This window comes from Lissotriton vulgaris, chromosome 1_2 (assembly GCF_964263255.1).
Source record: "Lissotriton vulgaris chromosome 1_2, aLisVul1.2, whole genome shotgun sequence".
NCBI classification, from domain to species: Eukaryota; Metazoa; Chordata; class Amphibia; order Caudata; family Salamandridae; genus Lissotriton; species Lissotriton vulgaris.
This window is the reverse complement of record NC_141686.1, coordinates 229915122-229942325: the sequence shown is the minus strand read 5'-3', so window position 1 is coordinate 229942325 and position 27204 is coordinate 229915122. Positions and strand designations below refer to the sequence as shown.

Here is a 27204-nt window from a genome sequence, read left to right as displayed (position 1 = left end):
TTTACAACGCAGCCTTTCCAACGCATGACATTACATAGCAGATGCTATTACAACGCATGCCATTACAACGTAAGTCTAGGTAAGTATATTATTTTTTTAACAAATGTAATTAATAAATATTTAATTAATTTTATTTATTACATACATTTGTTAATAATATATTTGTAAATATATATATATATATTTTTTTAAATAGTGTAGGTGTTTAAAAATAATATACACAATCCAGTTAGTGTAAAACCCAAACCCAGCCCTGAACCCTAAAAATACCCCTGTACCCCAAAACCCAAACCCAGCCCTGAACCCTAAAAATACCCCTGTACCCCATAACCCAAACCCAGCCCTGAACCCTAAACATACCCCTGTACCCCAAAACCCAAACCCAGCCCTGAACGCTAGAAATACCCCTGTACCCCATAACCCAAACCCAGCCCTGAACCCTAAAAATACCCCTGTACCCCAAAACCCAAACCCAGCCCTGAACTCTAAAAATACCCCTGTACCCCATAACCCAAACCTAGCCCTGAACCCTAAAAATACCCCTGTACCCCATAACCCAAACCTAGCCCTTAACCCTAAAAATACCCCTGTACCTCATAACCCAAACCCAGCCCTGAACCCTAAAAATACCTCTGTACCCCATAACCCAAACCCAGCCCTGAACCCTAAAAATACCCCTGTTCCCCAAAACCCAAACCTAGCCCTGAACCCTAAAATACCCCTGTACCCCATAACCCAAATCCAGCCCTGAACCCTAAAAATACCCCGTACCCCAAAACCCAAACCCAGCCCTGAACCCTAAAAATACCCCTGTACCCCATAACCCAAACCCAGCCCTGAACCCTAAAAATACCCTGTACCCCAAAACCCAAACACAGCCCTGAACCCTAAAAATACCCCTTTACCCCATAACCAAAACTCAGCCCTGAACCATAAAAATACCCCTGTACCCCAAAACCCAAACCCAGCCATGAACCCTCACAATACCCCTGTACCGCATAACCCAAACCAACCCTGAACCCTGAAAATACCCCTGTACCCCATTACCCAAACCTAGCCCTTCACCCTAAAAATACCCCTGTACCCCATAACCCAAACCCAGCCATGAACCCTAAAAATACCCCTGTACCCCATAACCCAAACCTAGCCCTGAACTCTAATAATACCCCTGTACCCCATACCCAAAACTATATATATAAAATTACTTAAATTCATTTATTTAATTTATTTTTAATATTTATTAAATGAATTAAAAAAAATTGGAATAAAAAAATGTTTAAATAAAATGATATACTTACCTATACTTACGTTGTAATGGCATGCGTTGTAATAGCATCTGCTATGTAATGTTATGCGTTGCAAAGGCATTCGTTGTAAAGGATCCTGCGTTGTAGTAGTTGCGTTGTAAAAGTAGTCCGTTGTAAAAGTTGCATTGAAATGGTTGTATACCAGGAAAACCTAATCTTAACAGGGTGTGACAAGGACATTGACATTTTTTTTGTTTTAGATCTCATCTGAGATCCACAATGTAGTAAAATAACATGTACAAATTCCCAATCTCTTTATATTACAATGCATCATTAAAACTTTATAGGCAAACTTGATTATTGTTCTTAGCTTGTATATCTCTAAAATAGTGGAAATAAACCTTTAAAAAATTAACAACTTCATAGCGTACAAATTCATTAGGAGGTTTTCTTATGATCTCAATCAAATTCGTATTTCTAAGAATATTAAGTTTTGTACAGATATGTTTTAAGAATCATCAACGCGCCTCAACCAGACTACTATTTGGACAGACAAATAAAACATGTGCCAAGTCTTGGATTCCTCCATTACATAAGTCGAATTTGCCTGTTTTACTAAAGTTGCCACTCCAATGTTTTGGTACATCTTTTAACAGGAGAATCCTCAGCCTTAACATCAGAATGCACTGATTGACCTTATGGTCCAGTGTGAATTTCAAATATTTTGGGCACTCTTTATACTCCACACTAGCTAATGCCAACTTGTAGTGCGATAACTGATGACAGTAAAGTTTATCCATTTCGAAGCTCAACCTTGGGGTAGATTTTTTCAAAAAGAACTTTAGAAGTTCTGGGGACCAGCTCTGTAAAAGGCTTTCTGAGCGTTGAAAGTGTTCTAGAGCTCACTCTACATTTTCCATAAAAGTATATACTCCTGAGTCAGTCTTACAAGGTTCCTGGTGTAAAATTGCTTTCAATATACCGTCGGGTGCATGTAATATATACAGGGCCCGATTCACAGAATGAATTTAAGAATCAATCCTAAACTTACTACTATTTTGGTATTCATAGAATGCACTTACTACTTTTGTTATTCACAGAATTAACTTACTACTTTTGGTATTCACAGAAGTTAGGATTTTGTCTTAAGTTTGTCTTAAGACAAACTTAAGACAGACTTAAGTTAGGATTTTGTCTTAAGTCTGTCTTAAGTCTGTCTTAAGTTTGTCTTAAATCTGTCTTAAGTCTGTCTTAAGTTTGTCTTAAGACAAACTTAAGACAAAATCCTAACTTCTGTGAATACCAAAAGAAGTAGGTTAGTTCTGTGAATGCCAAAAATAGTAAGTGGATTCTGTGAATAGCAAAATAGTAGTAAGTTTAGGATTGAGTCTTAAGTTCATTATGTGAATCGGGCCCTATATGCCCATCTACCAAGATTTGCCATGGCTCTCACGTATGCACTCACCATTCCTAATTCCAGTCGAAGTGCCTGAAGCAGAGTGGCTTAGCTTGTAGTCGTAATCATTCACAAGAATTTTACCTCCCTGACATTTAAAAAGCCCCAATGGCTCTTTGGACTATACTCTAAGCCATATGTTAGACTCGGGGTAATCTTTGTTCGAAAAACTTCGAGGAGAGCTGAAAAATGTTGCCTCCCAGTGGAGTAGTAAAACTTTTTGTTAGCACTGGCGTTGAATACTGTTTTTGTTCAATCTGTTGAAAGTGCGAGGTAGTACCAGTGGATTGAGAGAAAACTCTCCACAAATAGATGTAAGTAGATGCTATTTCTTCAATTCTTCCTCCTAGTTTCCAGGTAAAAGGTTTAGCTTTTTTTCTTCCCCTGAATGGTACTATTTTTGTTTTCGAAATATCTATTTTTAAAAAGTGACTTTCAGTATAATTAAAAAGAGCTCCCATGTTCAGCTGCAGTCCAATTGTGGTTAAACCGAATAAAACCACATCATCGGCATACATTAAAAGGTGAATTTGTTGTGATGATAATTGTGGTGGAAAATTATTTACTCTTGGAAACAGACTGGTAAATCTAAAAAGGAATAGTGAGAAAAGGAGGGCGGCAAGTGAAAATCTTTGTTTAAAACCGTTTTGCGTGGATATCTTTTGGGTTAAGCCCTTATCTCCTCCCATTTGTACGTTCACCATGTCAGTTGTATGTAGTGCAACTTTTATTCTTAGCAAACTTAAAGGCACGCCTAACTTCAGTAATTTCCTCCACAGGGAAGGCCTATCTACTTTGTCAAAAGCTGTAGAAAAATCTACAAATAAGCTATAGACTACCTGAGCTCTACTAATCACATATTTATCAATAATAGTTTGAAGGGTGTCAATATTATCAATTACAGAATGTTTTTGAAGAAAACCTACTTAACAGGGCACGACGAGGAGAAATGCATTGTTCCCCTTGTTTTTGCTGTTTTAATGCTTGCTGCATTGTGGAGTAAAATGCCATGTATGCTTGTTTATGTGCAGGGAGGTGTTCCTTCCTGCACATAAACAATCATTAAAAAAATTACGAGTTACAACTTCCATGTGTGCTGCACAAAGTAGCACACATAGAAGTTACAAATCGCCATTTAAGATTGTTTATGTTCATGAAGGTTTCCCTTCCTGAAAATCAACAATCATTCCCCACAACGCAGGCACCCTTGCACCATGGTGCAAGTGTTCCTCTGCTGGCGCTAGGCATCTACATTTTGCACCAGGTAAGTGGGAAGCCCAGGGCTGCACTTTATTGTTGTAAATATGGTGCAGCCCTGTGTTTCAGAAGTGGCATAGCGCTGCGTTAAGCCAAGAAGGCTAAAGTGACGCTCCGTCTCTTCTTTGTAAATATACCCCTGTGTTTTTTAAATGCAATGAAAATATTCTTTACCTAGAGCAGCCAAACATTTTGGTAGCAAGGATAAAGTAAACAACATGTGAAGGATGAAAAGCTTGAAACAATCTCAGCCAGTGGTAATTACTTGGGGTCATATCCCAATCCATTGTTATTTTGCACATCATGTAATCTCAGTTTGGACTCAGGTATATGCACACAGGTTTTGACCCTATTCCTTACAGGAGTCAAACATTGATTTGCACATAGCTGGATCCAAACTAAGATGGCATTGTGTGCAAAATTACAATCGACTAAAAGTGTTACCATATGACTCCACGTTGACATTGACAATACATTGACTTCACATGGTCACAGTTTTGTCTCATTTGTCCTATTCCCGGTTGTTAGTTAGTTATTTAGTTAAGGTTTACAAAGCACTCACATCACCCTGGTGCATCACGGCGCTATCCAGACAGACATACACCCTGAAGGAAGGCAGAAAGTGTAAACTAGCCAAGTTACTAAAACTGATATGCTTTCAGCTGTTTCCTAAAAGCGTTGTAACTTGTAACATTCCGTAATTCTAACAGGAGTTTGTTCCAGTACCTCGGCGCCAAGAACGAGAAAGCTCTGCCTCCCGTCCAAATCAGCCGGATACGAGGAATCTGTAGAAGGTCATGAGCCCTAGATCTAAGATTCCTACTTGGAATGTATTTACATAGTTTTTTCCATAAGTACAGGGGGCCTCTTTCATTGACCGCCTTATGCGTTAGGCAGCAAATCTTAAAGAAGGATCTTTTCTTTACTGCCAACCAATGCAACTCATTCAAAAGTGGAGCTGAAGATGAACCTGCCGGTTGGTTCAGCATCATTCTGGCTGCCGTATTCTGCCCTACCTGAAGATTGGCCAGTAGTATCTCTTCGACTTCCGCTAATAAAGCGCTCCCATAATCTGACTAGTAACCATTGCTTGCACTAGTGTTCTCCGGTGTGGGGCAGGAATGTAAGGTAAGATTTTGCTCACAAGTTGGAGGGCATAGTGGTATGAACTTGTTGTGGCAGAGACATGATCTTTCATGTTCAGAGCTCGATCGAGCTTTAACCCCAGATTTTTTACTGACCCTCTAGGCGATGGAGTGGGTCTCAGCTCAGCCGGCCACCGATCTCCTGACCAGACATCTGTCTTCACGGTTTTCTCTGGAGACAGTTCGTTGTCATCCAGTCCAAGATGGCAAGCATACCTGCGGCGAAACAAGCTTTATCAAGTGTGGGGTTCGGTCCAATGGTAAAGATGAGCTGCGTGTCGTCTGCGTAAGAGACGATCTCAAAGCCCAGTTGCTCAGCAATCCTTGCCAATGGGGCCATATACATGTTAAAAAAGGTAGGGTTCAAATAAGAGCCCTGCGGGACACCTCTCCCCAGATAGCTTTTTTTGGAGGTATATGGCCCCAACATCACCGTTTGGAATCTCCCAGACAGGAAATTGTTTAGCCACTTGAGTGCCACCCCCTTGTTACCTGAGGCAACGAATCTCTCCACCTTCCTAGAATGGGAGATGGTATCAAAGGCCGCGGAGAGATCGAGGAGGATCAGGATTGCTGAGCCCCCCGCGTCGACAGTTAGTCTAAGCGAGTCTGTCACTGCCAGAATGGCAGTACGAAACCCTGGCCCGAACCCTGATTGTGACGGATCCAGGAGATGATTATCAGTTCAGTTTGTAAATTTCTGTTAATTCATTTAGGCCATGTACAGCCGAATTGAACTTGACAATCAGCATTGCCTCTCTTCTTGATAGTTTAGCCTCCAGATCACCACCTCTCATGTCTTGTTCCACTTTTGAGATCACCGTCCATCTTAAATCAGTATCAGAATGGTTATTCAAGCGCCAATGGTTGACCAAGGGGGCAGTTTGTAAGTTTCTTTTAATTCTAGATTTGTGTTGTTGAATTCTTGTTCGTACTTCCTGGTTTGTCTTGCCAATGTATAGCAAGTTACAAGGGCATTTTGTTCCATATATTACAAAGCGAGACTTGCAATTGGTGAATGCCTTGTGTTTCCATATAATGTCATTATGTCTGAAGATGGTGCCTTTTCTGTAGATGCACAACAAATGCAGACACTGCATTTATGATGTCCTTGTACCGGGGGTAAACCAATCATCGGTCCTTAGGGTAGACTGCTCTTTTTGTGGGAGAGCCATCCGTACCAACCGATTGGCTATGCTAGAGTCTTTTGTGAATGCGAACAATGGTGGATTGTTCAAAGATTCATTCAGATTTCTTATCAGATGCCAATTGCTATTGATGACTTTCTTTAACATGTTGGAATTTGGGCAATATGTTGATACTACCACCATTCTGTCCAGTTCTTTTTTAGTTCTCTTTTCTAAAAGGCAGCCCCGTGGTGTCCACCATGCTCTTTTCATTGACCTTTTCAATAGTTTTTTCGGATAACCGCATTGTAATAAATTTTCAGTCAGTTTCATGGCATGTTCTATGTACTCATCTTTGTATTGGCAATTTCGACAAATTCGAAGATATTGTCCATATGGAAGGTTTTCTTTGAGACTGCGCGGGTGATTGACAGACCTGGCTGTTCGAGCAGTAGCGGCACCCCCCCCACCCCCAGCGCCTTGAGACCCTACGGGTATGTAGTGCGCTTTATAAATGTCATTGATTGATTGCTGGTAAAATGAAGTGACTTGTTGCGGTCAGTCGTTTTTTTTAAAAGAGTTGTAACAAGGCCACCTTCTGAGGAATATATCTCGGCGTCCAAAAACGGCATTCTTCTTTTCGAATGGCTGAGGCTGAATTTAATTGCTTGTATCCTATTGTTCAGCCAATCATGAAATTTTAATAGTTCTTCCTCCGTGCCTGTCCAGATGAAAAAAATTTCGTCTATGTTATGACTCCAATTTTTTATCCATCTTTCATATGGATTGATTTGATAGACAAAAGTCTCCTCATAGCTGGACATGAATAATATCGCCAACTCTGGAGCAAAGGGGCATCCCATGGTGACTGCGCCAATTTGAAAATAAAAGTCCCCATCAAAGTTGAAATAATTTCTTTTTAACACAAACTCAGCTAGTTTAAGAATAAATTCAGTTGGTACCTTTTGAGGTTTCTCGGACCAACTCTAATACGTGAAGGCCTTCATCCTGCGGTATTTCTGTGTATAAGGAGGTTATGTCCATAGTCACTAATCAACGATTGTTTTCCTCGAATTCCATAGATGCAAGTTTGTTGATGAAATCCGTTGTATTTCTTATAAAGGATTTAACATTGGGCAAGAAGGGCTTCAAAAAGAAGTCAACAAATTTAGCAATAAGTTCCATTAGTGATTCACAACCGGACACTATTGGTCGTCATTTTTATGTACTTTAGGCAAAACGTAAAACTGCGGAATTCGTGGATCTTTTATTTTAAGATATTCCATTTCTTTTTTGCCTAAGAAACCATGGTTATTTGCTTCGTCAATCATTGCATGAAGTTGGTGTTTCAATTCCAATGTAGGGTCCTTATTGATTTTACGATAACTAGTGACATCATCCAGTTGTCTTTTAACTTCTGCAATGTACAGTGTTCGATCCCAAACTACAATCGAGCCACCCTTGTCGGCTTGCTTGATAATCACCGACGTGTCCTTTTTTAAAGTTTATTAGCGCTTCTGACTCCAATTTTGTGATGTGTTTAATCAATTTTTTCTTTTTCTCCATCGCTTTAATGGCAGATAGGATAGTTGTTTCGAATGTGACAACTTCTTTGGGGACCTTATTGGTCGATGGGCAAAACGATGATTTATTTCGAAGACCAGTTATTTCTGCTCGTGGGTCGAATTAATTTTCAGAGAAGAAGGTTTTTAATCTAATTTTGTGACAGAATTCTATTGCTTCCGTTTTAAGTTTGATGAAGTTCATCATTTTGGTTGGTACAAATGACAACCCCTTATGGAGTACACTTTCCTCTTCCTTAGTTAGAATTTTGTTAGAAAGATTGAATATTGGTGAGAATGTTAGTGCTTGTAATTGTGTCGTCGGGTTGACATTTCCCATGGTTGGTAGTTGTATCTTACTTTTCCTCTGGGTTTCGTCTGGCCTCTTCCTAAAAAAGAAGAACCCTGTTGGGGTTGCTGATAAGATCCCCTTCTAATATTATTTATGTGAGGGTCTGAGTTGTCTCCTTCGCTTGAAATTATTTAAAGACCTCCCTTGATATTCCTGTAAGTGTTTACGTGATTCAGGTCTTGAGTAGAAATCCGGTTACACTTTTTCCAAATTGTCCTTTTCAAATTGGTTGCTTTTTTGATTTATAGTGTAATTCTTAAATTCGCCAATTTCTTTTTCAACTTTTTCTAATAGCGCTTTGGCATCCAATATTTGTTGGTTAGTTGAAAGGGCTGATTCTAAACTAGAAATTTCTTCCAATTGGGATTTGGATAGTCTTTGAGCGGTTTCTACTGTTAGGATCATGAGGTCAAGGCTACATTTAGTTTCAATGTAACTGTAGCCCTTTTTGTAAATTGGGTCTTCTGTAAAAATAACCAGTACGTTCTTAATTTGAAGGCCCCCCGGAATAGTTCCAGCTCGTAAATGTTGTAGAAGAAAATGTTCAAGCAGGTCAGTACGAATTAGTTTTTGCTTTAATCTAACTAGTTTGTCAGGTTCGTTCTGATTTTGGTCCGAAACACTTAAAAAAGCAGAATCAAAAAGTGGGGGAGCTGCTAGTAATTTCTTAATGTGATCCTCGCTACAAGCGAAGGTTTCGTTTTCTGATATACTAAGACACTCAATACATACCTTTCATTCAGACAGACAACTCCTTTTGCTAATGGAAATCAAACCGACGTAGGAACCTTATCCTACTTACCATAAAACACTGAATAAAAAAAAAAAATCACCACTGTTATCACTGAGGGCTACCACACAGGCCCTTTCCTGCTAACTGAAAGAAAAACCACCACTGGCTATGGGCTCCCAACAGCAAGGCCAAGCCACTGACTGCTATCAAACAAAATAATGCCAATACTGTTCTCCTTATTCTTGTTATTTCTTATTCTTGGGTCACTGCAATACTGCAAGCTTTCAAAATACTACAAAACTATTCTACAACCATATTGTGTTTACCTACAAAAGGTCAGAGGCAAAGGCCATAGTTCATCAGAGACTGCAGCAATACCAATGTTTTCCCGAACTCTAACATTTTTAGCCAACCTCATCCATACATTTGATTGTTTAACATGCACTTTTACTCCTGACAGGATTGAACGTAACTTTGTTCTTGTTCTTTCTAGCACCACTTCCCTCATCTCATTGCTTTCTATCTTTTGGTAGTGTTGTGTGCCGCATCAGTAGATGCCCAGAATCAAGGCTATAATGTTACATCTGCCATGTGCTTTCCACGCACATCTGGCAATAACTCCACAGTCAAGAGTGCCTGGACCAATTGGTGGCACCCACGTGACTCTGTTCCCTTCTACCTCATAATCCTGGTACTGCCTTTGCTGAACTTCCGCTCTGCCACCTTCTTCATAAAGTTGAACAACTTGGGTAAGAATTGTTTCTTCCTCTTACATGTACATAAAATTCTGTAACAACGGGCTGGGAATAAGGCTCCATGTTTCCATTTTGTCATCTCCAGTAAAGTAAGACACATAAGTTTAGTGTTAAACTACAAATGCATCGAATTAAAACTACATTTTTCAGAATTGTAGAAGTCCAGAAAGTTTTCTTTTCTACTACTAAAATATTTTGGTAACAGATTTTCTCCCTCAAAAATGCCAATGTGCAATGCAAATTCAATCTCTGATAAGTTTTGTAGGCATATTCATTTATTTGTGCAGTTATCAAAACTATAAATACATTTTAATAACTTTCAATGAAAAATGAGATTTTGATTCCAGGAAAATGAGTTAAGGGTTACCTTGGGCATTGTACTACGCTATGCAGCATGCAACGTTTGTGCTAATTCCCACTCGGCAAATTGCACAGTACAAAAACCTTGCTTAATCATGTATTGTAGTAGCTAAATTAACAACATTCTCAGATACTTGTATGAAGCAATTTGACATGCTTAAAATCATAAAACTAATTCGCAAAAGTCAAAATGTTTCAAGGAAATTATTAGGCAATGAGAGAACTGATGATTTTGGGGTCCCCCATAACCTAGGGAGAGGACCAAGCAGATGCCTTGAACACAAAGAGCATAAACATTATTTAGACTCTGCCAGTATTTTGGGCACGCTAAGGAACAGTGCTCTGGCATGATTTGCTGAAACAGTGGGGGTGCAGATCATAAAGCCCAAGACTGTGTAGTTCCTAAAAAATGTACCCTATGTGGCGGTACTGATCATCTAAGTTTTCCTACGCTTCTGCTGCTAGTGTTCAGGAAACAAGGGTCATCCGCCTCTTTCATCTGCCCCACATATTGCACCAGCTACTTCTGATGCGGTTCAGGATGTCACTGACTCTGAGATCTTAGGACTCATTGATGGAATAGAAATTAGGAGATGCAGGGTGGCTCAGGAGACTGCTGATGGGGATGTGGAGGAGAACGATGAGGCATATGGGGTGGACCCTTCAGACCCGGACATAGACTTGCAGTCGCTACAGCTAGAAGATGAGGCGAAGGAGCGTTCTAAAACCCTGCACCTTAAACAAGAGACTTTGGATAGGAAGGAGCGGCACGCAGGTTTGTCCCTGACAGAATCAGTTGTGGTTCCTACTCTAGGTGTTGATCAGATACCCTCAACATCTGCAGTTTCTCTTACAGAGGTGACTGAAACTGTTTTTTCTGTCATTTTTCCCACAGTGTCACCAAATCCTAAACCACAGCGTAAAGTCAAAAGGGTGAAAAAAGTAGCAGATTCCCCTGTTTTGCAAGAGGCCCCACCTGGTGTGATAAAAAATCAGCCAAGAGAGATGGATCACAGTGGGTGGACCACTTATACCACGAATAAGCGAAAATTCTGCACCTCCCAACAAGTAGTGGACTTCTCTCCTTCTATCCGCTCTAAGCGTCACATTTCCTCTCTGGATCCTTTTTCTGGAGGAGGAAGGTTTGACCCCTTGCTCAACCTCTCTGATTCGGAGGAGGCAGTTCAGGAAGTTGCGCAGGTGCTAGAAATTACTGACAGTCCAGTTCTTGACTTGGAGAGTACGCCAGATTTGGAGGGCCTGTTTTCGGCATCCACTCTCCAGAGTAATGATGATGTTTTGTTTTCCTTTATTCATCATGGCAATATCCCTAGCCTGTTGTAATGTGAGAGGTTTGGGGGCAGAATTACGTAGGAGGATAGTCATTGATTTTTTTAGCAATACCACTTATGATGTTTTTTGTTTACAGGAATGTTGGCTCTCTTATCAACCAAAGTATTTCTCCTTTCAGCAATACTGGCCCTATGGGCCCACAGCATGTCAAATATTTTCTGGGCTTTCAAACAAGTTTGGTCGGCCTAACCATTCTGCTGTGCTTTCCAAATGTCTCAACCATGGTATACTACTATCCCTATCTAGAGCCATGCAATCTCGTATGATCTCTTTATTTAATACCAAATCAGGATTAGACCAGAGCGAGATCCATTTGAGAAAGGGAGGCATTCTAATCAAATCAGAAACATAGCCGAGACCCACCTCTTGATGAATTATATACGAGGATGTGGATTGAGGGACAGAGAGCAGGCTTCTTAGAAACTGTGGGCCATATTATCAAGAAAGGGCGATACATTATTGCCGCTTTTATCGGCAGGAAACTGAAGCTAAATTGGCAATATTGTGCTTAATCATATGCCCTTGTGAATTCCCATAAAAGCCCAGGTTCTGGTGTTAACCTGGGGTTCTATTGGAATTCACAAGGACATAATATCAAGACCATTATAACTGCCGATAATGTATCACCCTTTCTTGATTACATGGCCCTTATCTTCAACAATTTGGATACCTGTACAGTTATTATAGCCCCAAATATCAGAGTCATACTTCACTATAACAATGCTCTTTGCCTTCTCAACTAAATCAACAACATCCTGAGATGTTTAAAAATAATTACATGCTTATAAACATATCTATTATACACAAAAGTGAACCTTTACAATGAAAACATTAGGCAAGGAGAGAGCTGATGATTTTGCCCCCCCCCCCTAACCTAGGGGGAGGACCAAGCAGATGCCTTGAACAGAAAGAGCATAAACAAAAAGCACATTTTATTGAATGTCAGTGGTGGGCCCATCCTCTTAGGACCACCCCAAGCACAGTTATTGGCAAAAAAACAATCCCAACTAAAGGCCCTGCAAAGCATTATGGGACGAGATTAGCACTGGGCAGTGAATATTAAAGTATTCAATATCAAAATAATTCTACAAAGAGCTGCAGTTCACCTGGTCGTTACTAGATGTCCCTCACGAGTAAAATACAAAGCATTGAAATTATTCTTACATCAAGCTGCAGTTCCACTAGTCGTTACTAGTTATCCCTCACAAGTCAAATGCAAAACCATTGAAACCCTTTCATCAAGCATTTGCATTTGACTTGTGAGGGACATCTGGTAACAACCAGTTGAATTGCAGCTCTTTGTAGAACTATTTTGATATTGGATACTATATAATATTCACTTCCCACTGCTAACCCATCCCATAATGCTTTGCAGGGCCTTTGGTTGTGAATGTTTTTTTGCCAATAACTGTGCTTGGAGGGTCCTAAGAGGATGGGACCACCACCAATTTGTTCAATAAGATGTGCTTTTTTGTTTTCAAGCCATCTGTTTGGTACTCCCCCTAGGTTTGCTGTGTTTACTTAGTGTGAATATAGATAACTGCTTGAGCAGAGGTTCACTCGGGGCATTTTGGTGTCTCACAGTATATTTACCTGTCTTTTGCTGCATCCTGGTCACTGCTCCCCAGTCCACTGCAGCTTGAGAAGCTGTTTTTGTGGAGGGTGTGCAGTGTGACGGGTGCGGTTAGATTTACTTCTGGTAGCACAGTTCATGCTACCATCATTATTAGCGCTCTAGTTCTGCCGCGGCTGCCATAAAAAGAGCAGATCGAGCAGACGTGAGCAGAGGGCTCGCCGGTGGTGCGCTGAAGGCGTGCCAAAGGCGAGCCCATCCGCGACCGGCTGTCACCAAGGGCCAAACCCCCTGCTGGAGCATTAAGGTATGCACCTGAGACTTTATGGGCACTCATACCTCTGTGACCAAGGGCCAGACCGCCTGCTGGAGCATTAAGGTATGCACCTGAGACTTTATGGGCACTCATACCTGAGAGTGGGCTTGAGGATAATGTATGCTCAGTACTCAAAGCAGAATCCCTGCTGGTGAACAATCACCTGGAGAGGGAGGGAGGGGGTCTCAGGAGACATCAAGGCAGCCCAAAATCCCTTTAGGCAACGGTCTGAAGTTAGCGGTCCTTAACACGCGCTCCATGCAGAAGCATCACCTTGAAGTATTTTCCCTTCTACAAGAATGCAACATCGATATCTTGGCTCTTACTGAGACGTGGTTGGGAGATACTGTCACAATAGGCCTGGTGACTGCAGGGGCGGGGGAGTAGCAGTTCTGTTCAAAAAGAGTCTTACAGTGACCAAAATACTTACGAATAACTGTAGTAGTGCTGATATTTTGGCAGTAAAAATCTTTTTGAAGTTGTCTTGTTTTTTACTACCAGTAGTATATCGTCCCCCAAGATCCACTCGGACTTTAATGAGAGTTTTCTGGAACTATTGTCTGATTTACTCTCCAGATATAAACTCCTCCTAGTAGTTGGGGACTTTAACTACCACTGGGACAGGCCGCAAAAAGAACCGGCGGAATTGGCATTTGAGCCAAATATGAACTCTATGGAAATGGTGCAGTTAGTAAGGGGACCCACCCACATTAAAGGGCACACGTTAGACCTAGTTTGGTCCTCTAAACCCTTGGCATGGATAACTGACATCAGCCCTTGTGCTTGGTCGGACCATTCGCTGTTGAGATGTTGGGTCCCCATCACCTTTGCGGAGGAAAGTTAGACTATGGAAGAATGTCGAGTCAGACTCCTTAGTCACCTTACTCCACTCTATTCCCATCCCTGTGCTAAGGGAGGATAATCTGGACCATAAATGTGCAGCCTTATTCTCCCATCTAATACAGGCCTTTGACACCCTAGCACCTGAACGGAAGGAAAGGGTCAGAGATAAAGGGAAAGGAGCACCATGGTACAACGAGTCTCTAAGGGAAAAAAAAATCCTTTGTCAAGCCGAGAGGAGGTGGAGACTTAGGTATGATCCTTTAGATCTAATAAATTATAAAACCATCCTTGGCGCATAAAAATCAGCTATTCTAGAAAGGAAGGCAATATACTACAAAACTAGAATTAGCTTGGCGGGAAACAAACAAAAAGAGATCTTTGCAATACTGAAAGAGCTGAGCCAATTAGGGGACAGAAATGCCACGGGGGAGTTGCCAACCTGTGATAGCTTCTAGGAATTCTGCCTTTAGAAAGTCAGGGATATTGTCTCTGAAATTGCTGCAAACCCCGTAGATCAGAATCTCCTGTACCAGTATGCCCCACCATGCCCTCCCGGCCTGAGTAGTCAGTTGGCCAGCTTTCCAAAACTCGACCACTTCACCTTAACCACCGTGGCCAAACAGATCAAATCAGGTTCGAGAATGGTTCCCTGCTTTTCGGGCCTCTTTCAAATGGCCCTTCCAGGAGTGGAAACGCAGGCCCTGGACCTACTTAATGAGTCCATAGATCTGGGCTATTTACCAGCGATGCTGAAAGAAGCAGGGGTCACCCCCCTGCTGAAGAAACCAGGGGTGGACGCATCAGCTTAAAAAAATTACAGACCCATCTCCCAGCTCCCTTTCCTTGCCAAAATATTAGAACAACATGTCCTGAAATCCCGTTCAAAATATCTAGATAACCAACATCTCCTTCATTCTAGACAAGCGGGTTTCAGGACACATCATAGCACTGAGCTGGTGATGGTGTCGGTCTTGGATGAGCTTAGATGTATGGCTGACAACAAACATCCGAGTGCCCTGATTTTCTTAGATCTGTCAGCGGCATTCGACACGGTCAGCTATGACATCTTGCTGTGCCGGTTGTCGAATCTGGGCATAAACGGACAGGCACTCCAGTGGCTAAGATCCTTCCTGACAAATCGTACCCAGAGAGTTCAAATGGGGGAGCAGGTGTCGACTGTGGGCTCCCTGACCTGCGGAGTCCCCCAGGGTTCTGCATTGTCTCCTCTCCTCTTCAACATCTATCTGCAGCCCTTGGTGGAGGCACTCACAGGCAGGGAGTGCCAGGTGTTTAATTACGCTGATGACACCCAACTCCTAGTTCGTGTTGACCATACCAGCCAGGCTCAAGAATCTGTGAGAAATCTTCTCAGATACACTGTTAACTGGATGGCAGCTAACTCGTTAAAAATCAACCTGGATAAAACCGAGGTGCTTATCATTCCAGTTCAAGATAGCCCTTGGTGCGAACTGTTCTGGCCTTCAGAACTTGGTGGGGCACCACTCCCAGTACCTGTAGTAAAGAGTCTGGGTCTGAAGATCGACTCTGAGTTGTCGATGGCTAGTAAGGTATTGGTATATGTATGGGCCTACTCAGACAACTACGGAAACTTGTCCCTCTTCTTTCCACCTCTGCTCTACAATCAATTGTCTCAGCAACAGTCATCTCTCGGCTTGATTATGGGAATGCCCTTTATTTAGGCATCCCACAGAAGCTAATAAGGAGGCTACAGGTTGTTCAAAATGACTCAGCTAGATTAATCCTTAGCCTCCCGAGGCGAACAAGAGCTACCCCCCTGCTGCATAAACTGCACTGGCTGCCTATAGATCAGTGGGTACACTTTAAGAGGCTTGCGTAGTCCACAAGGCCATATACGGAGATGCGCCAAAATATATAAAAGATAGAGTACAAAAGTACGTGCCGGGACGGACTCTGCGTTCTTCAGAGTCCTGCAGATTAACCTCTTCCAGATATAACCTTAAGATGAAAGGGGGCAGAGCGTTTTCGTTTCTCCTACCACGGATATGGAATGCTCTGCCAGAGCCCCTTCTGAGGGAACCAGCCTTGCTCCCCTTTAGAAAGCTGCTAAAAAAACATCTCTTCAGAGCAACACTGACATCTGTTTAGCCGGCCAACCTGCAATCTCGCAGTGCCCTGCTTCTTCTCTTGAGCGCTTAGAGACCAGTGGTAATTTGTGCTATATAAAAGTGAAATAACAATAACAATTAGGGAGGATCCCAAAATCATCACCTCTCTCACTGCTTGCTAATTTTACAGTTTCATTTTTGTGAAAGTACAATATGCACCGTAGCATATAAAGAGAGAGATAGTTATTTTATCATAGCTGGCACTGTGTAGGATGCCATTTGCAATTATTTTGTTTTCACAGTGCAGGCAAGTACACAGTGTAGTGCTGCTATGCAAACTATGTCTAGGCTTATAAATAACCAGGGTGACAAGATGCACCCTTGTCTAACTCCTCTAGTGGTATCTAAGTGTTGCAGTAAGAAACAAATATACAATATTCTTATCCATCCCCATTTCTAATAATAAATCCTTGGTCAAACGCTGAGGAAAGGTCCATAAAGGCGAGATGTAGGGTAACGGTTCCTTTCTTGGCCGTTTCCCAATCAAAAGGTAGAGGTTAAGACACTGATCCATGGTGCCTCTGCTTTTTCTAAAACCATATTGGAGGACTGACAGGACACCCTGCTCGTCAATCCAACCTGCTGAGGACCACTCTCCCCAACACCTTGACGGTGGAATTGATCAGCGATATTGGCCTGTAGCACCTTGGATCCCCCTATCGCCTTTTTTTAATACAGGGACAATAATAGATGTTGACCATGATTTTGGCAACCCATTAGCACATGCTCTATACCCATTCTAACCTTTCTCCAGTGACCCAAGAGGTACCGCCATAATATAAGGGGCTTTACTCCTTTTTACGGACTTTGGACAGTTTGGAACCTTCTGATAGAGATGTATGTATTCACCCTACCTTACTGAAAAATGAGCTCTGAAAAGAAGAGCAACCAATCCTGCTGGGCATCCTGTCAGAGCAACAGTTGTTGCGAGTATGGAAGATGGTGGGCCACAGAGACATTACCCACAGTGTACAGCATCGTCGAGGTTTGGCCCCCACAGTATGTTGCCCACGCATGAGATACGGAAATGAAGAAACTGTTTTCCATTTGCTATGGGGTTGCCTTCATACCAAGGCCTTCTGGACTTTACTACAGCCCTTTCTTTTGAACATTGCAGGCATTTCTACCTTGTCTTATCTCCTCGACACAACGCTATACGCCGGAGGCCATTTCCTGCCCCGCACCGCGGTCGCTCTTATGACATTTTATCAGGTTGCCCTCTCCCGCATCGATTATTAAAGAACAGCCACAGCAGAATATCGTCTGTCTCAACCTGCTCTTCAATTTAAATACAGAAACTCATGTAGCGACTACCAAGAAGTTTTTAGTTTTCCCTTATGGTTCCCTATTGGACACTTGTCAACAGTTTTCCGAATTGGGACACCATTGTGATATTTTTTTTATCAATGGCTCACGTTAACGAGATGTAGAGACATCATCAGGTCTTTTAGACTGTATTTGGAGGAACTTTAGGAATCTGCCCTAAGATCCGTTCTTAGTCTCGTTGGTCTATTTACATTGAGCCCGTTTCCACTATAATATATTAAGTTAATCAGTGGCTTTTCCTGAAGAAGGCGTTTTGATTACGCCGAAACGTGCTTAGATACTATTGACAAACAACATATTATTGTCACTACTATAAATTTTGTTGAACTGTATTGAATGGAAAAATTATTTTTTAATGTGTAATCTATACTTTTTTTAATCTTTTGTCTTTTTTAATATAATTAAAAATCACTGTATGTTTTACATGATTCTCGTTGCTTGTTTTTCCCTGATTTATTTCCTGACATATATATTGATTGATTGAAATTGCCTAGGGTATTTTCTCACTCGAATTGTGTTTCCCTGTCCTAGGAATTGAAATATATTCAACATTCAGGGGGTCCTTGTTTTTTACATTTTTTTCTACCTTGTCTTTCCATGCCCCTCTTTTTGGACAGGACATTTTTGCACGAAGTCCCCTCACTGCGTGGAGACTGTTGAAATGTGCTAAGGAGGCATTATGGGATGCACATAATCTGCTTCTTTTTCTAAATAAGGACATGGATGCTAAAGCGTGCAGAAACCTTTTCCTTGATAAAATCATGACTTATGTTCATATACATCGTGCCACCGTGGGACTTGAGGAAGCCAACACTTTGTGGCAAATTAAAAACTGGAAAGGTTTGGTCACTTAAGACACTTAAGACATATATATATATATATATATATATATGAGGCCCTATATATATATATATATATATATATATATATATATATATATATATATATATATATATAGGGCCTCATTTATGAGAAGTGACGCATCAGGAGGGGTAAAATTTGGAACATTGTCCTCATACAAGATAAAACAAGGCCTTTTTTGTCTGTCTAGCTCTAGATGGAAGATATATATGGTAAGGACATGTTTTATTAGGAAATGAGTGGGTCACTTAGTACAAGATTCCTCTCCTGGAACGTTAAGGCACTGTGCGGAAGCAAGAAGCTATCCCGGGTTTGTGATTTTTTGCAGAGAAGTAATGCACATCTCATGTTACTGCAAGAAACTCATCTTGAAGCTACCGAGTGTAAATAAGCTTTCAGTAGAAAGCTGGGTGCAGGAGGTGGTATGCTCCAGGCAGTGAGGGTGTACGAGAGGGGTTGCAATAGTGGTAAGGGCAAAAAAGGGGATTAAGATAGAGAAATATGATACCGATCGGTCAGGCAGATGGTTGGTGGTTCTCCGATCACCTGTGCAATGTATTACGGGCCTAACGGAGATAACTATGGCCCGCTCCTGAAACTCCAGACCAGTCTGCTGCACACCTCAGCCCCAGTTATATTGGGCGGAGGTATTTTAATCTACTACTTGATAAACAAGTAGATTGGACCTTTAAAACAAGATATATTGTTCCAACTAGAACATTTCAAGTGCTTAAAAATATTATGAAGGAATATAACCTGTCGGACATCTGGAGAATAAAAAATAATTTGGGTAGAGAATTTTCTTTTTACAGTAAATAGTATAAACAGTTCTCCATGATTGTTTATTTTTAATAGATCAGGGTCTGGCTACAGTAGTAGGGTCCGTCAGTCATATCCCAGCAATTATGTCAGACCACTCCATTGTCTAGTTGGCTCTTAGTCTCAGGTTAAAAAACACAGAGAAAAGGTGGACCTTGGAAAGGACCTTGATGTTAGATGAAAAGGTCAAGGTGGAGTTGAATGAAAGAGCAGCCAATTTTTTTAGCTTTAATATCGGTACCTCCACAGAGCAAATGGTTTGGGAAACCTTTAAAGCTTACTTAAGGGGGTGCTGAGCTCCATGATGATTTATCAAAGGAAGGCCAGTAAGGAATTAGAACTAGATACCCTCAAGAATATCAAGGAGAAGGAGACTGAATTGCAATCAGAGGTTTTATTGGCAACGGGGCTTATCCCTCAGCTGGAGAAGGAGTTGGTAAGTTTACAGGCGCAGTTTAATGCCAGGAAAGATACGATTACGCATGATGACTGGGAGGCAAGCAAACTTCAGAACTTTGCCTATGGAGAGAAATGCGGTTCCCTTCTGGCCTGGAAATCAAGATCAGAAAGGATAAGGAATAACATCAATAGTCTGACACAGAGGTGGTCAGCGGTTTTGTTATCTGAGGATGACAAAATCAGAGAAGAGGCAAGGTCTTTTATGCAGGATCTTTATCAAGATGATACTATCCACAGACAAGGTGAAGTCAGGGCTTGGCTGGATAGCAAAGATCTACCTCAATTGTCCGACTTGGACAAGGTTTACTTAGCCTCTGACATATCCGAAGGGGAGATTAGCGACCAGCTGAGGAAAATGAGCAGGGGTAAAGCTGCCGGACCCGAGGGTCTACCAATGGAGGTCTATATTAGACTCGTAGAGAAGGTGGCCCCTGTACTGAAAATACTTTTTAATAACCTACTCATACAAGGCAAAAGCATTCCTTCATCCTGGTCAGAAGCGACAGAAACACTGATACAAAAACAAAATAAGGACCCTCAAAGAATATAATCTTACAGGCCAATTTCACTTTTAAATTCAGACCTGAAGATCTTCTCGGGGATACTGGCCACCAGGATGGTCAAAATTATCAAAAGAATTATTTACCCTGATCAGAAGGGGTTTATACCAGGGAGGCAGCTCAATGACCTCACCTTTTAGGTGATCTGCGCAATTGATTTCGCGGAGAAAAGGAAGTTACCACTTACATCATTGCCATTGACGCCGCTAAGGCATTCAATCAGGTCAATTGGGATTATCCATGGGCTACTATGAACAAATTCGGCTTCCCATTAAATTTGATAGGAGCCGTTAAATCTTTGTACCAGAACCCGAGGGCGAAAGTTTTAGTTAATGGTGCCCTCACTGGGTGGTTTAATATACACAGAGGTACTAGGTAGGGCTGCCCAATGTCTCCCCTATTGTTCAATGTTTACATTGAACCTTTTGTGTGCTCACTTAGAACATATGAACTCTTTCACCTTTTAAAATGGCAGATCTGGGTTAAAAAACAGCATTATAAGCAGATGATCTTCTCCTTTACATCTTTAACCGCATCACGGCAATCCCGCGGCTATTTGAATTAGCTGAGGAATGTGGCAAAATATCAGGTTATAGGAAGAACAAAGAAAAAACTGAGGTAATGGGGTGGAATAACACCAATGCCATACAGGGAGCTAAAGATCAGATGAGGTATTTAGGGATTCATATAACCCAGAAACTGACTGATCTACCAAAGGTTAGCTGGCAGAAAGTCTCAAAGGAAGTGTGCAAGTTAATATTAAAATGGGGGAGCCTGCCATTGAATATCTATGGGAGAGTCAATCTTATAAAAATGACGATACTCCCAAAAATAACCTTTTTGTTCAACACAATACCACTATCCTTCAATGCTAAATATATTGCTATTCTTCAAGGGAAGATAGGATCTTTTATATGGGAAACAAAAACACCCAGGATAGCATGGAAGAAGCTAAGGAGAGGGCTGAAGATTGGAGGTTTAGCCTTACCTGACCTACTCTCCTATTGTTACGCCTTCCATTTTAAGAAGTTCAGACTCTTGGCAAATAAGCTAGATTCATCCACGCTGGGCATGCTATTTAAAGCAATGCTACAGGACATGCCACAGGGGCAGGAATTTTTCTTATTTAAGTTTGGGGATCCCAAATTCTATAAAAAAGTCAGGTTGAAGATTTTGTTGACTGCTCTCAAAAACTGGGGACATATCAGGAGAATACTGGGGATTCAATATTACACCCTACAGGCTCCGATTTGGGATTCCCTGGGGACCCCTGATTGTCTGCTAGATCAACTCTCCCAGCCACTTAGGTTAGCATGTATCAGACTGTGGGGAGATTTAATCCAAGGACCACAGCTTATGAGCTGGGAGTCCCTTTCTAATCTTACAAATCGGACTTTAAAGAGGTTTAAATTATATCAGCTCACTGGTTGGTGGGTGACACAATCATGAGCCGGTGTAGAAGACATCAGGTTTTCTGATTCTATCTCCAGAGTGGGCCCATGGAAACAGGAGGTGTCCTTTTGGTATAAAGCTTTCACAGAAGTAGGAGCCTGCCTCATCGCTGAGCTGGAGAATCTTTGGAGCCAAGCACTGACAGAAGACGGCGAGGAATCTCGGAAAATCTGGTGTGAATCCTATACCCTGTCCCAGACAGTGATTAAGCCAGCAAACCTCAGGATTAATCACCTGTATAGCACCTACAGAGTCTCTTGGACGCCGGGGAAACTATCCAGTGCCATACCATTGCCCTAGAAGTAAAGAACTGGCTGTGGATGACCATCACATATTTTTGGGTTGCCCAAAGATTGTTCCATATTGGGCCAGGGTATGTGGCTTCCTAGAGGAGGTTCTATTTAGACCAATTGAACTTACCACTACCCTGGTCTTTTTTGGCCTCACACCAGATTACTGTATAAATTCTCGTGCCATAAAACTGCTATTCTATCTGATAGTTATTGCCAGGAGGAAAATCTGCAGGGCATGGGAATCAGAGACCCCACCAGCATTTACGGAATGCCTGAGAAATATTATTTTGATAAGTCAGTCCGATATGACCTGTGATGAATCTAGTCGAGATAAGGTCTGGGCAGCCTTGCAGACCTAGGGGATAAAATAATCTTAGTCCAATGATTATGCCAGAGGTTCGTTGTCCGGTCCTCCCTAGTAACTTGCTTTCTATCTAGTCAAAAAAATGGGAGTGGGACCAGGAGACAATGTATTCTCTGTGCAAACTCTGTTTGGCAGGAACAGACATAGCCAGGGCAGCCATCGTTTTTTTCAGTGCAGATGGCATGGACCCCATCTAGAGTTTATCAAATCTGATGGCATGTATGAGGACAAAAAAAAAGAAGAAGTGACGCATCGCTGCGTGAAAGCAGCGATGCGTCACTTCTCAGTGCACCCTCCTTGCGACATGATTGATGCATCATATTTATAATATGACGCATCATGTCGCAGGGACTTACAGATACATCAGTATTTCTGACGTATCTGTATGGCGCAAAAGTGACGCATTGCTGGAGTAAGTCACAAAAGTGACGCAACTCCAGCAATGTGTCCTATCACATGGGGCAAGCCCCATGTGAAAAGGCCTGTGTCAGTCTTACGCCTGCTGTGAGGCAGGCGTAAGACATTGACGCATTTGCGTCCTAGAAGTGATGCAGTGAAATCTCATAGATTTCACTGTGTCACTTCTACGACCCTTTCTTGCGTCAATACGCCCCCCTTGCATCCATTATACCTGGCACAGGTATAATGTGGCGCAAGGGTTTACAAAGTGACGCATCTACCTAGATGCGTCACTTTGTAAATATGGCGCAACAAGGCTCATCTTTTAAGCCACTGGTGGGTCACAAAAAGTGACGCACCGGCGGCGTAAAAGTGACGCACAGCCTCATAAATGAGACTCATAGTGTATTGTTGACAACTTCTGTTTTTGTTTGCCTTGCCACCAGGCTATGGGGATTGGCATTTATATAGGTGATAAATAAAATCTTTATTCACTTTTTGATGGTGGGCCATGCCACGCTTGGAACACAAACTGCCATTTTTCTGCCACTTGACCTCTTGAAGAACGTATTGTAGTTCTTCACCATGCAACTTTGTATATGTAATTTTGACTCTATTAATGTGACAAAATGTTTTTTGTTTCTAACTCTGTATTTGTGCCTTTATTTACCTAATAAAGGTTTCTGTAACAGTATATAAAGATAGAGATACTTATTTTATCATAACTGCACTGTGTAGGATGCCATTTGCAATTATTTCACAGTGCAGACAAGTACACAGTGCCATCAGCTAGGCAGTACTACGTGTAGCCCAGGGTTAGTTGGGAGCCTGACCAACTCTTATTTTACAAGATCACATGTTAACACAATGCAATACGTAACAAACATTGGCTTTCTCGACCGAATCCGTCATGGGGACACTGCAGTAACAGGAAACTTGGAGCATTTGTGGTAGCAGCTTATTAAGGTCTGCGCACGTGCCTGACATTGGACGCTAAATTTACTTTATTATTTGGAAATACTACCCCCTTGGTTAAATCGTGTCATTTACCCTAAAGGCCCCTGATGTGTGTATAACATCCGGATATCGGAATTTTTGATATCGGCATTCATATTATTGTATTGGTCAAACTGTCTCATCTACGTCATTTCGTCGATTCAAGATCTACTAACATCTTTGCCCTGACGAAGCTCCCATGGTTGGGGAGCGAAACGCGTTGGCTGTCTTAAAAATGAACCAATAAAAGAAAATATATTTTTGATACAACGTGGTCCTGGTCTACTTCATATTTGGTGCTGCCTCCATTCTTCTTCTGAAACATTGGCAAAGCCAATAGGTCTTGCGTATACAAGATATACTGGCTTTGGCAATGTGTTTTTGCCATGTTGTACACCAGTGTGGCTGCTTTTCAACATAGCTAAGAGTTAGTGGTGTGGAGTGTGCTAAAGTGGAGTTGAGGGAGTTGAGTGTTATAGACTGGATTAGGTGGAGTAGAGTGTAGTAGAATAGATTAGGGGGAGTTGAGTTGAGTAGAGGGGAGTAGAGTTCATTGATTCAGTGGCAGAGTGTGTTGTAGAGTTCAGTGTCATAGAGTGCAGTGTTGTAGAATGGAGTTATGTAGAGTGAAGTGGCATAGAGTGGAATAGGGTGGAGTGGGTTTGAGTGGATTAATGTAGTGGGTGGATGGAATTGGAATAGATTGAAGTGAATTGGATTGGGATAGAGGGGATTGGATTAAGTGGAGTTGGGTGGATTGGAGTAGGTCGACTGGATGGGTTGGAGTAGGGAGGATTGAAATGGGATGAAGTGAATTGGATTGAATTGGTTTTTGGTGGGGTCGATTGGATTGGGCCGGGGTTGATTGCATTAGAGTAGGGTGATTTGGAGTAGCGTGAATTAGAGTAGAGTGGAGGGGTGGATTGGACTGGACTAGAAGGGTTGTATTCAATGACAGTGGGGTGGATTGGATTAGAGTGGGGTGGGTTGGGTTGGAGTGGGGTGGATTGGACTGGACTGGAGTGGGGGAGGATTAGTTTGGAGTGGGATGGATGGGAGTGTGGTGGACTGGATGGATTGGATTGAGTGGGGTGGACTGAACTGAGGTGTGGTATTTTGGACTGGGGTAGAGTGAGATGGATTGGATGAAGTAGATTAGATTGGAGTGGGGTGGATTGGAGTATTGTGGATTCAGGTGTGGTGGACTGGAGAGGGTTGGGTGGAGTGGAGTGGGGTGAACTGAGGTAAACTAGAGTTAGGTAAAAAATTGAAATGTAAATTGTATAGCGCACTACTCACCCGCAAGTGTCTCAAGGCACTTTTACGAATACCGCTGTGGAACCCATCCTGGCTTTCCCTGTGAGGCATCCACTCCTAGGCACCCCTAAGGTGGAGGCCAGGCATCCTTAGTGTTGTGGGGGCCGTTGTGGAGATTAACCTAGCTATTGCCCAGAGTTGCACTCCATGATTGGAATAGGCACCGAGGCGAGAATTATCAGGTCTGTGGAATTTTGAACCCAAGACCCGCCAAGGCAGGGAATTGAACCCTTGTCGCGGGCTAGACCTCTGCATCAGGGTCTGCCGCTCTAACCATTGAGCCACACTTTTCCAGGTGGATTGGATAGGAGCAGGTGTAGTAAGATGTAATGGAGTGGGGAGGATTGTATTGGTGTGGGGAGCGGTGGATTGGAGTTGGGTAGATTGGATTTCTGTAGGGTGGATTGGATTGGAATGAGTTGGATTGGAGTGGTTTAGACTGTATTGGATTGGATTGGGAAGGGGTGTAAAACTGTGTAGATCACTTGGTTGATCCAATAGGAGTGTCCCCGCTAGAGATTCATACACCACGAAGTCCTGGAACTAAAGATATTTACTTTACCTTTGCCTGAAAAGCCATGTCTAACTATTTACGATAGGCTAGTTTGGAGCCTTCCTGTCTTAGATCAAGAGAAAGAGTGTTTCACAGTTTTGATGCCAGGAAAATAAAGGAGCAACCTCCCAAGCATTCCTTTTTCACTCTTGGAACTATCATTAGCGCCACAGGTGAGATTGATGTCAAATCATATGCCGAGATTCTTGACTTTCTATTGAGGTATTGGAACAGGTCCCGATGCATCAGGCCACCATGCTGTGGACCAGATAGTGGGCTGTTTCTCCAGCACTAGCACCTTAGGGTTCAGCTTGCGGCAACTATAATCCATCTGCTCAGTCAGTCCAACCAGGCAAGATCAGAAACGAGTAGCTGAATATCTCTCTTCCTGAGTTGCCGTAATAGTCAGCTGAATGTCATCAGCGTATGACACAATTTTAAAGCCAAAACTCTCAATCACCAGCAAGGGGGCGCATATAAAGATTGAACAGTGTTGTTCTCAAAGCTGAGCCCTGTGGCAACCCCTGTTGCAGGGAAAAACCTCATATGAGAAGGGTTGTTGTACTACCAGGAAGGTACCGTTCTGAAGGGAGGAGGCCAGCCATATCAGAGCTGTTCTACCAACACCATATGACCACCGCCTTCCTAGCAGAAGGCCATGGGATATGGTATTGAACAATGCACTTTAGTCTAGCATCATCATAGCCGTAGCGTTGCTTTCGTCTGCAAGACTCAGAGACTAACAGCAATGTAGAGTCCATGTTGTACTGTGGGCGAAAAACAGGTTGGGGGATATGTACAAAGAAGTGGAGTAGAGAGGCGTTAGCCTTCCTGGCTTAACCCCTCTCTTTTCCACTTATGAAACGCAAGGCTGCACCATATTTACAAGAATGTGGTGCAGCGTTGCATTCCCCCCCCTGCAAATGTTCTAAGTTTAGCAACTTAGCGCCAACGCAGGCACCTTTGCACCAAGGTGCCAGGGTGTCTGCGTGCAGGGGAGTATTGTTTATGTGTAGGAAGGTGTCCCTTCCTGCACATAAACAATACTAGAAATGGCATTCTGTCACATTAATGCATGCTGCTTCAAAGCAGCACACAAGAAAGTGACAAAATAGCATTTAAAAAAAGTTTGTTTATGTACAGGAAGGGAGAGCTTCCTGTACATAAACAAACAATGGCAGTTTGCTTTTTCCATGTGTGCTGCACAAGGCAGCACACATGGGAAAAGCAAACAACAAGGAGACATAATACATTTCACCTTGTTTCACCATCTTTTACCTAGTCTAAATTTTTGTGCTGCCTCCTATGTACACCACCCTTGTACATAGGTGGCAGCATCAAAATAAATGGATGTTGCGTTGGAACGCCCACTGCAACACCCACTGCCCATACCTTTCAGGCTAACCATAGCGTGAAATGGAGTCCTATGTACAAGGCAGCGCTAAGCCACGTCAATATAGGTGACGTTGTGGTGGCGATAGGGGCTTGTACATATGCCCTATTGAGTATCATGCAAGAAATCTTTGGACTCAATATAGTTTGTCAACTGATGATTTGTATATTTCTGAAATATTCCGAT

The 27204-nt window shown here is 42.2% G+C and overlaps 1 protein-coding gene across 1 annotated transcript in view; it reads left to right on the top strand.

Moving 5' to 3' along the window:
* LOC147736399 (neutral amino acid transporter 9-like) overlaps positions 1–27204 on the top strand; it is a 418993-nt gene that overhangs the window by 177563 nt on the left and 214226 nt on the right. The window contains exon 5 of the mRNA XM_086953750.1: positions 9413–9628. Within this exon, the coding sequence (XP_086809876.1) occupies positions 9413–9628 (216 nt within the window). The remainder of the gene's footprint in view (positions 1–9412; positions 9629–27204) is intronic.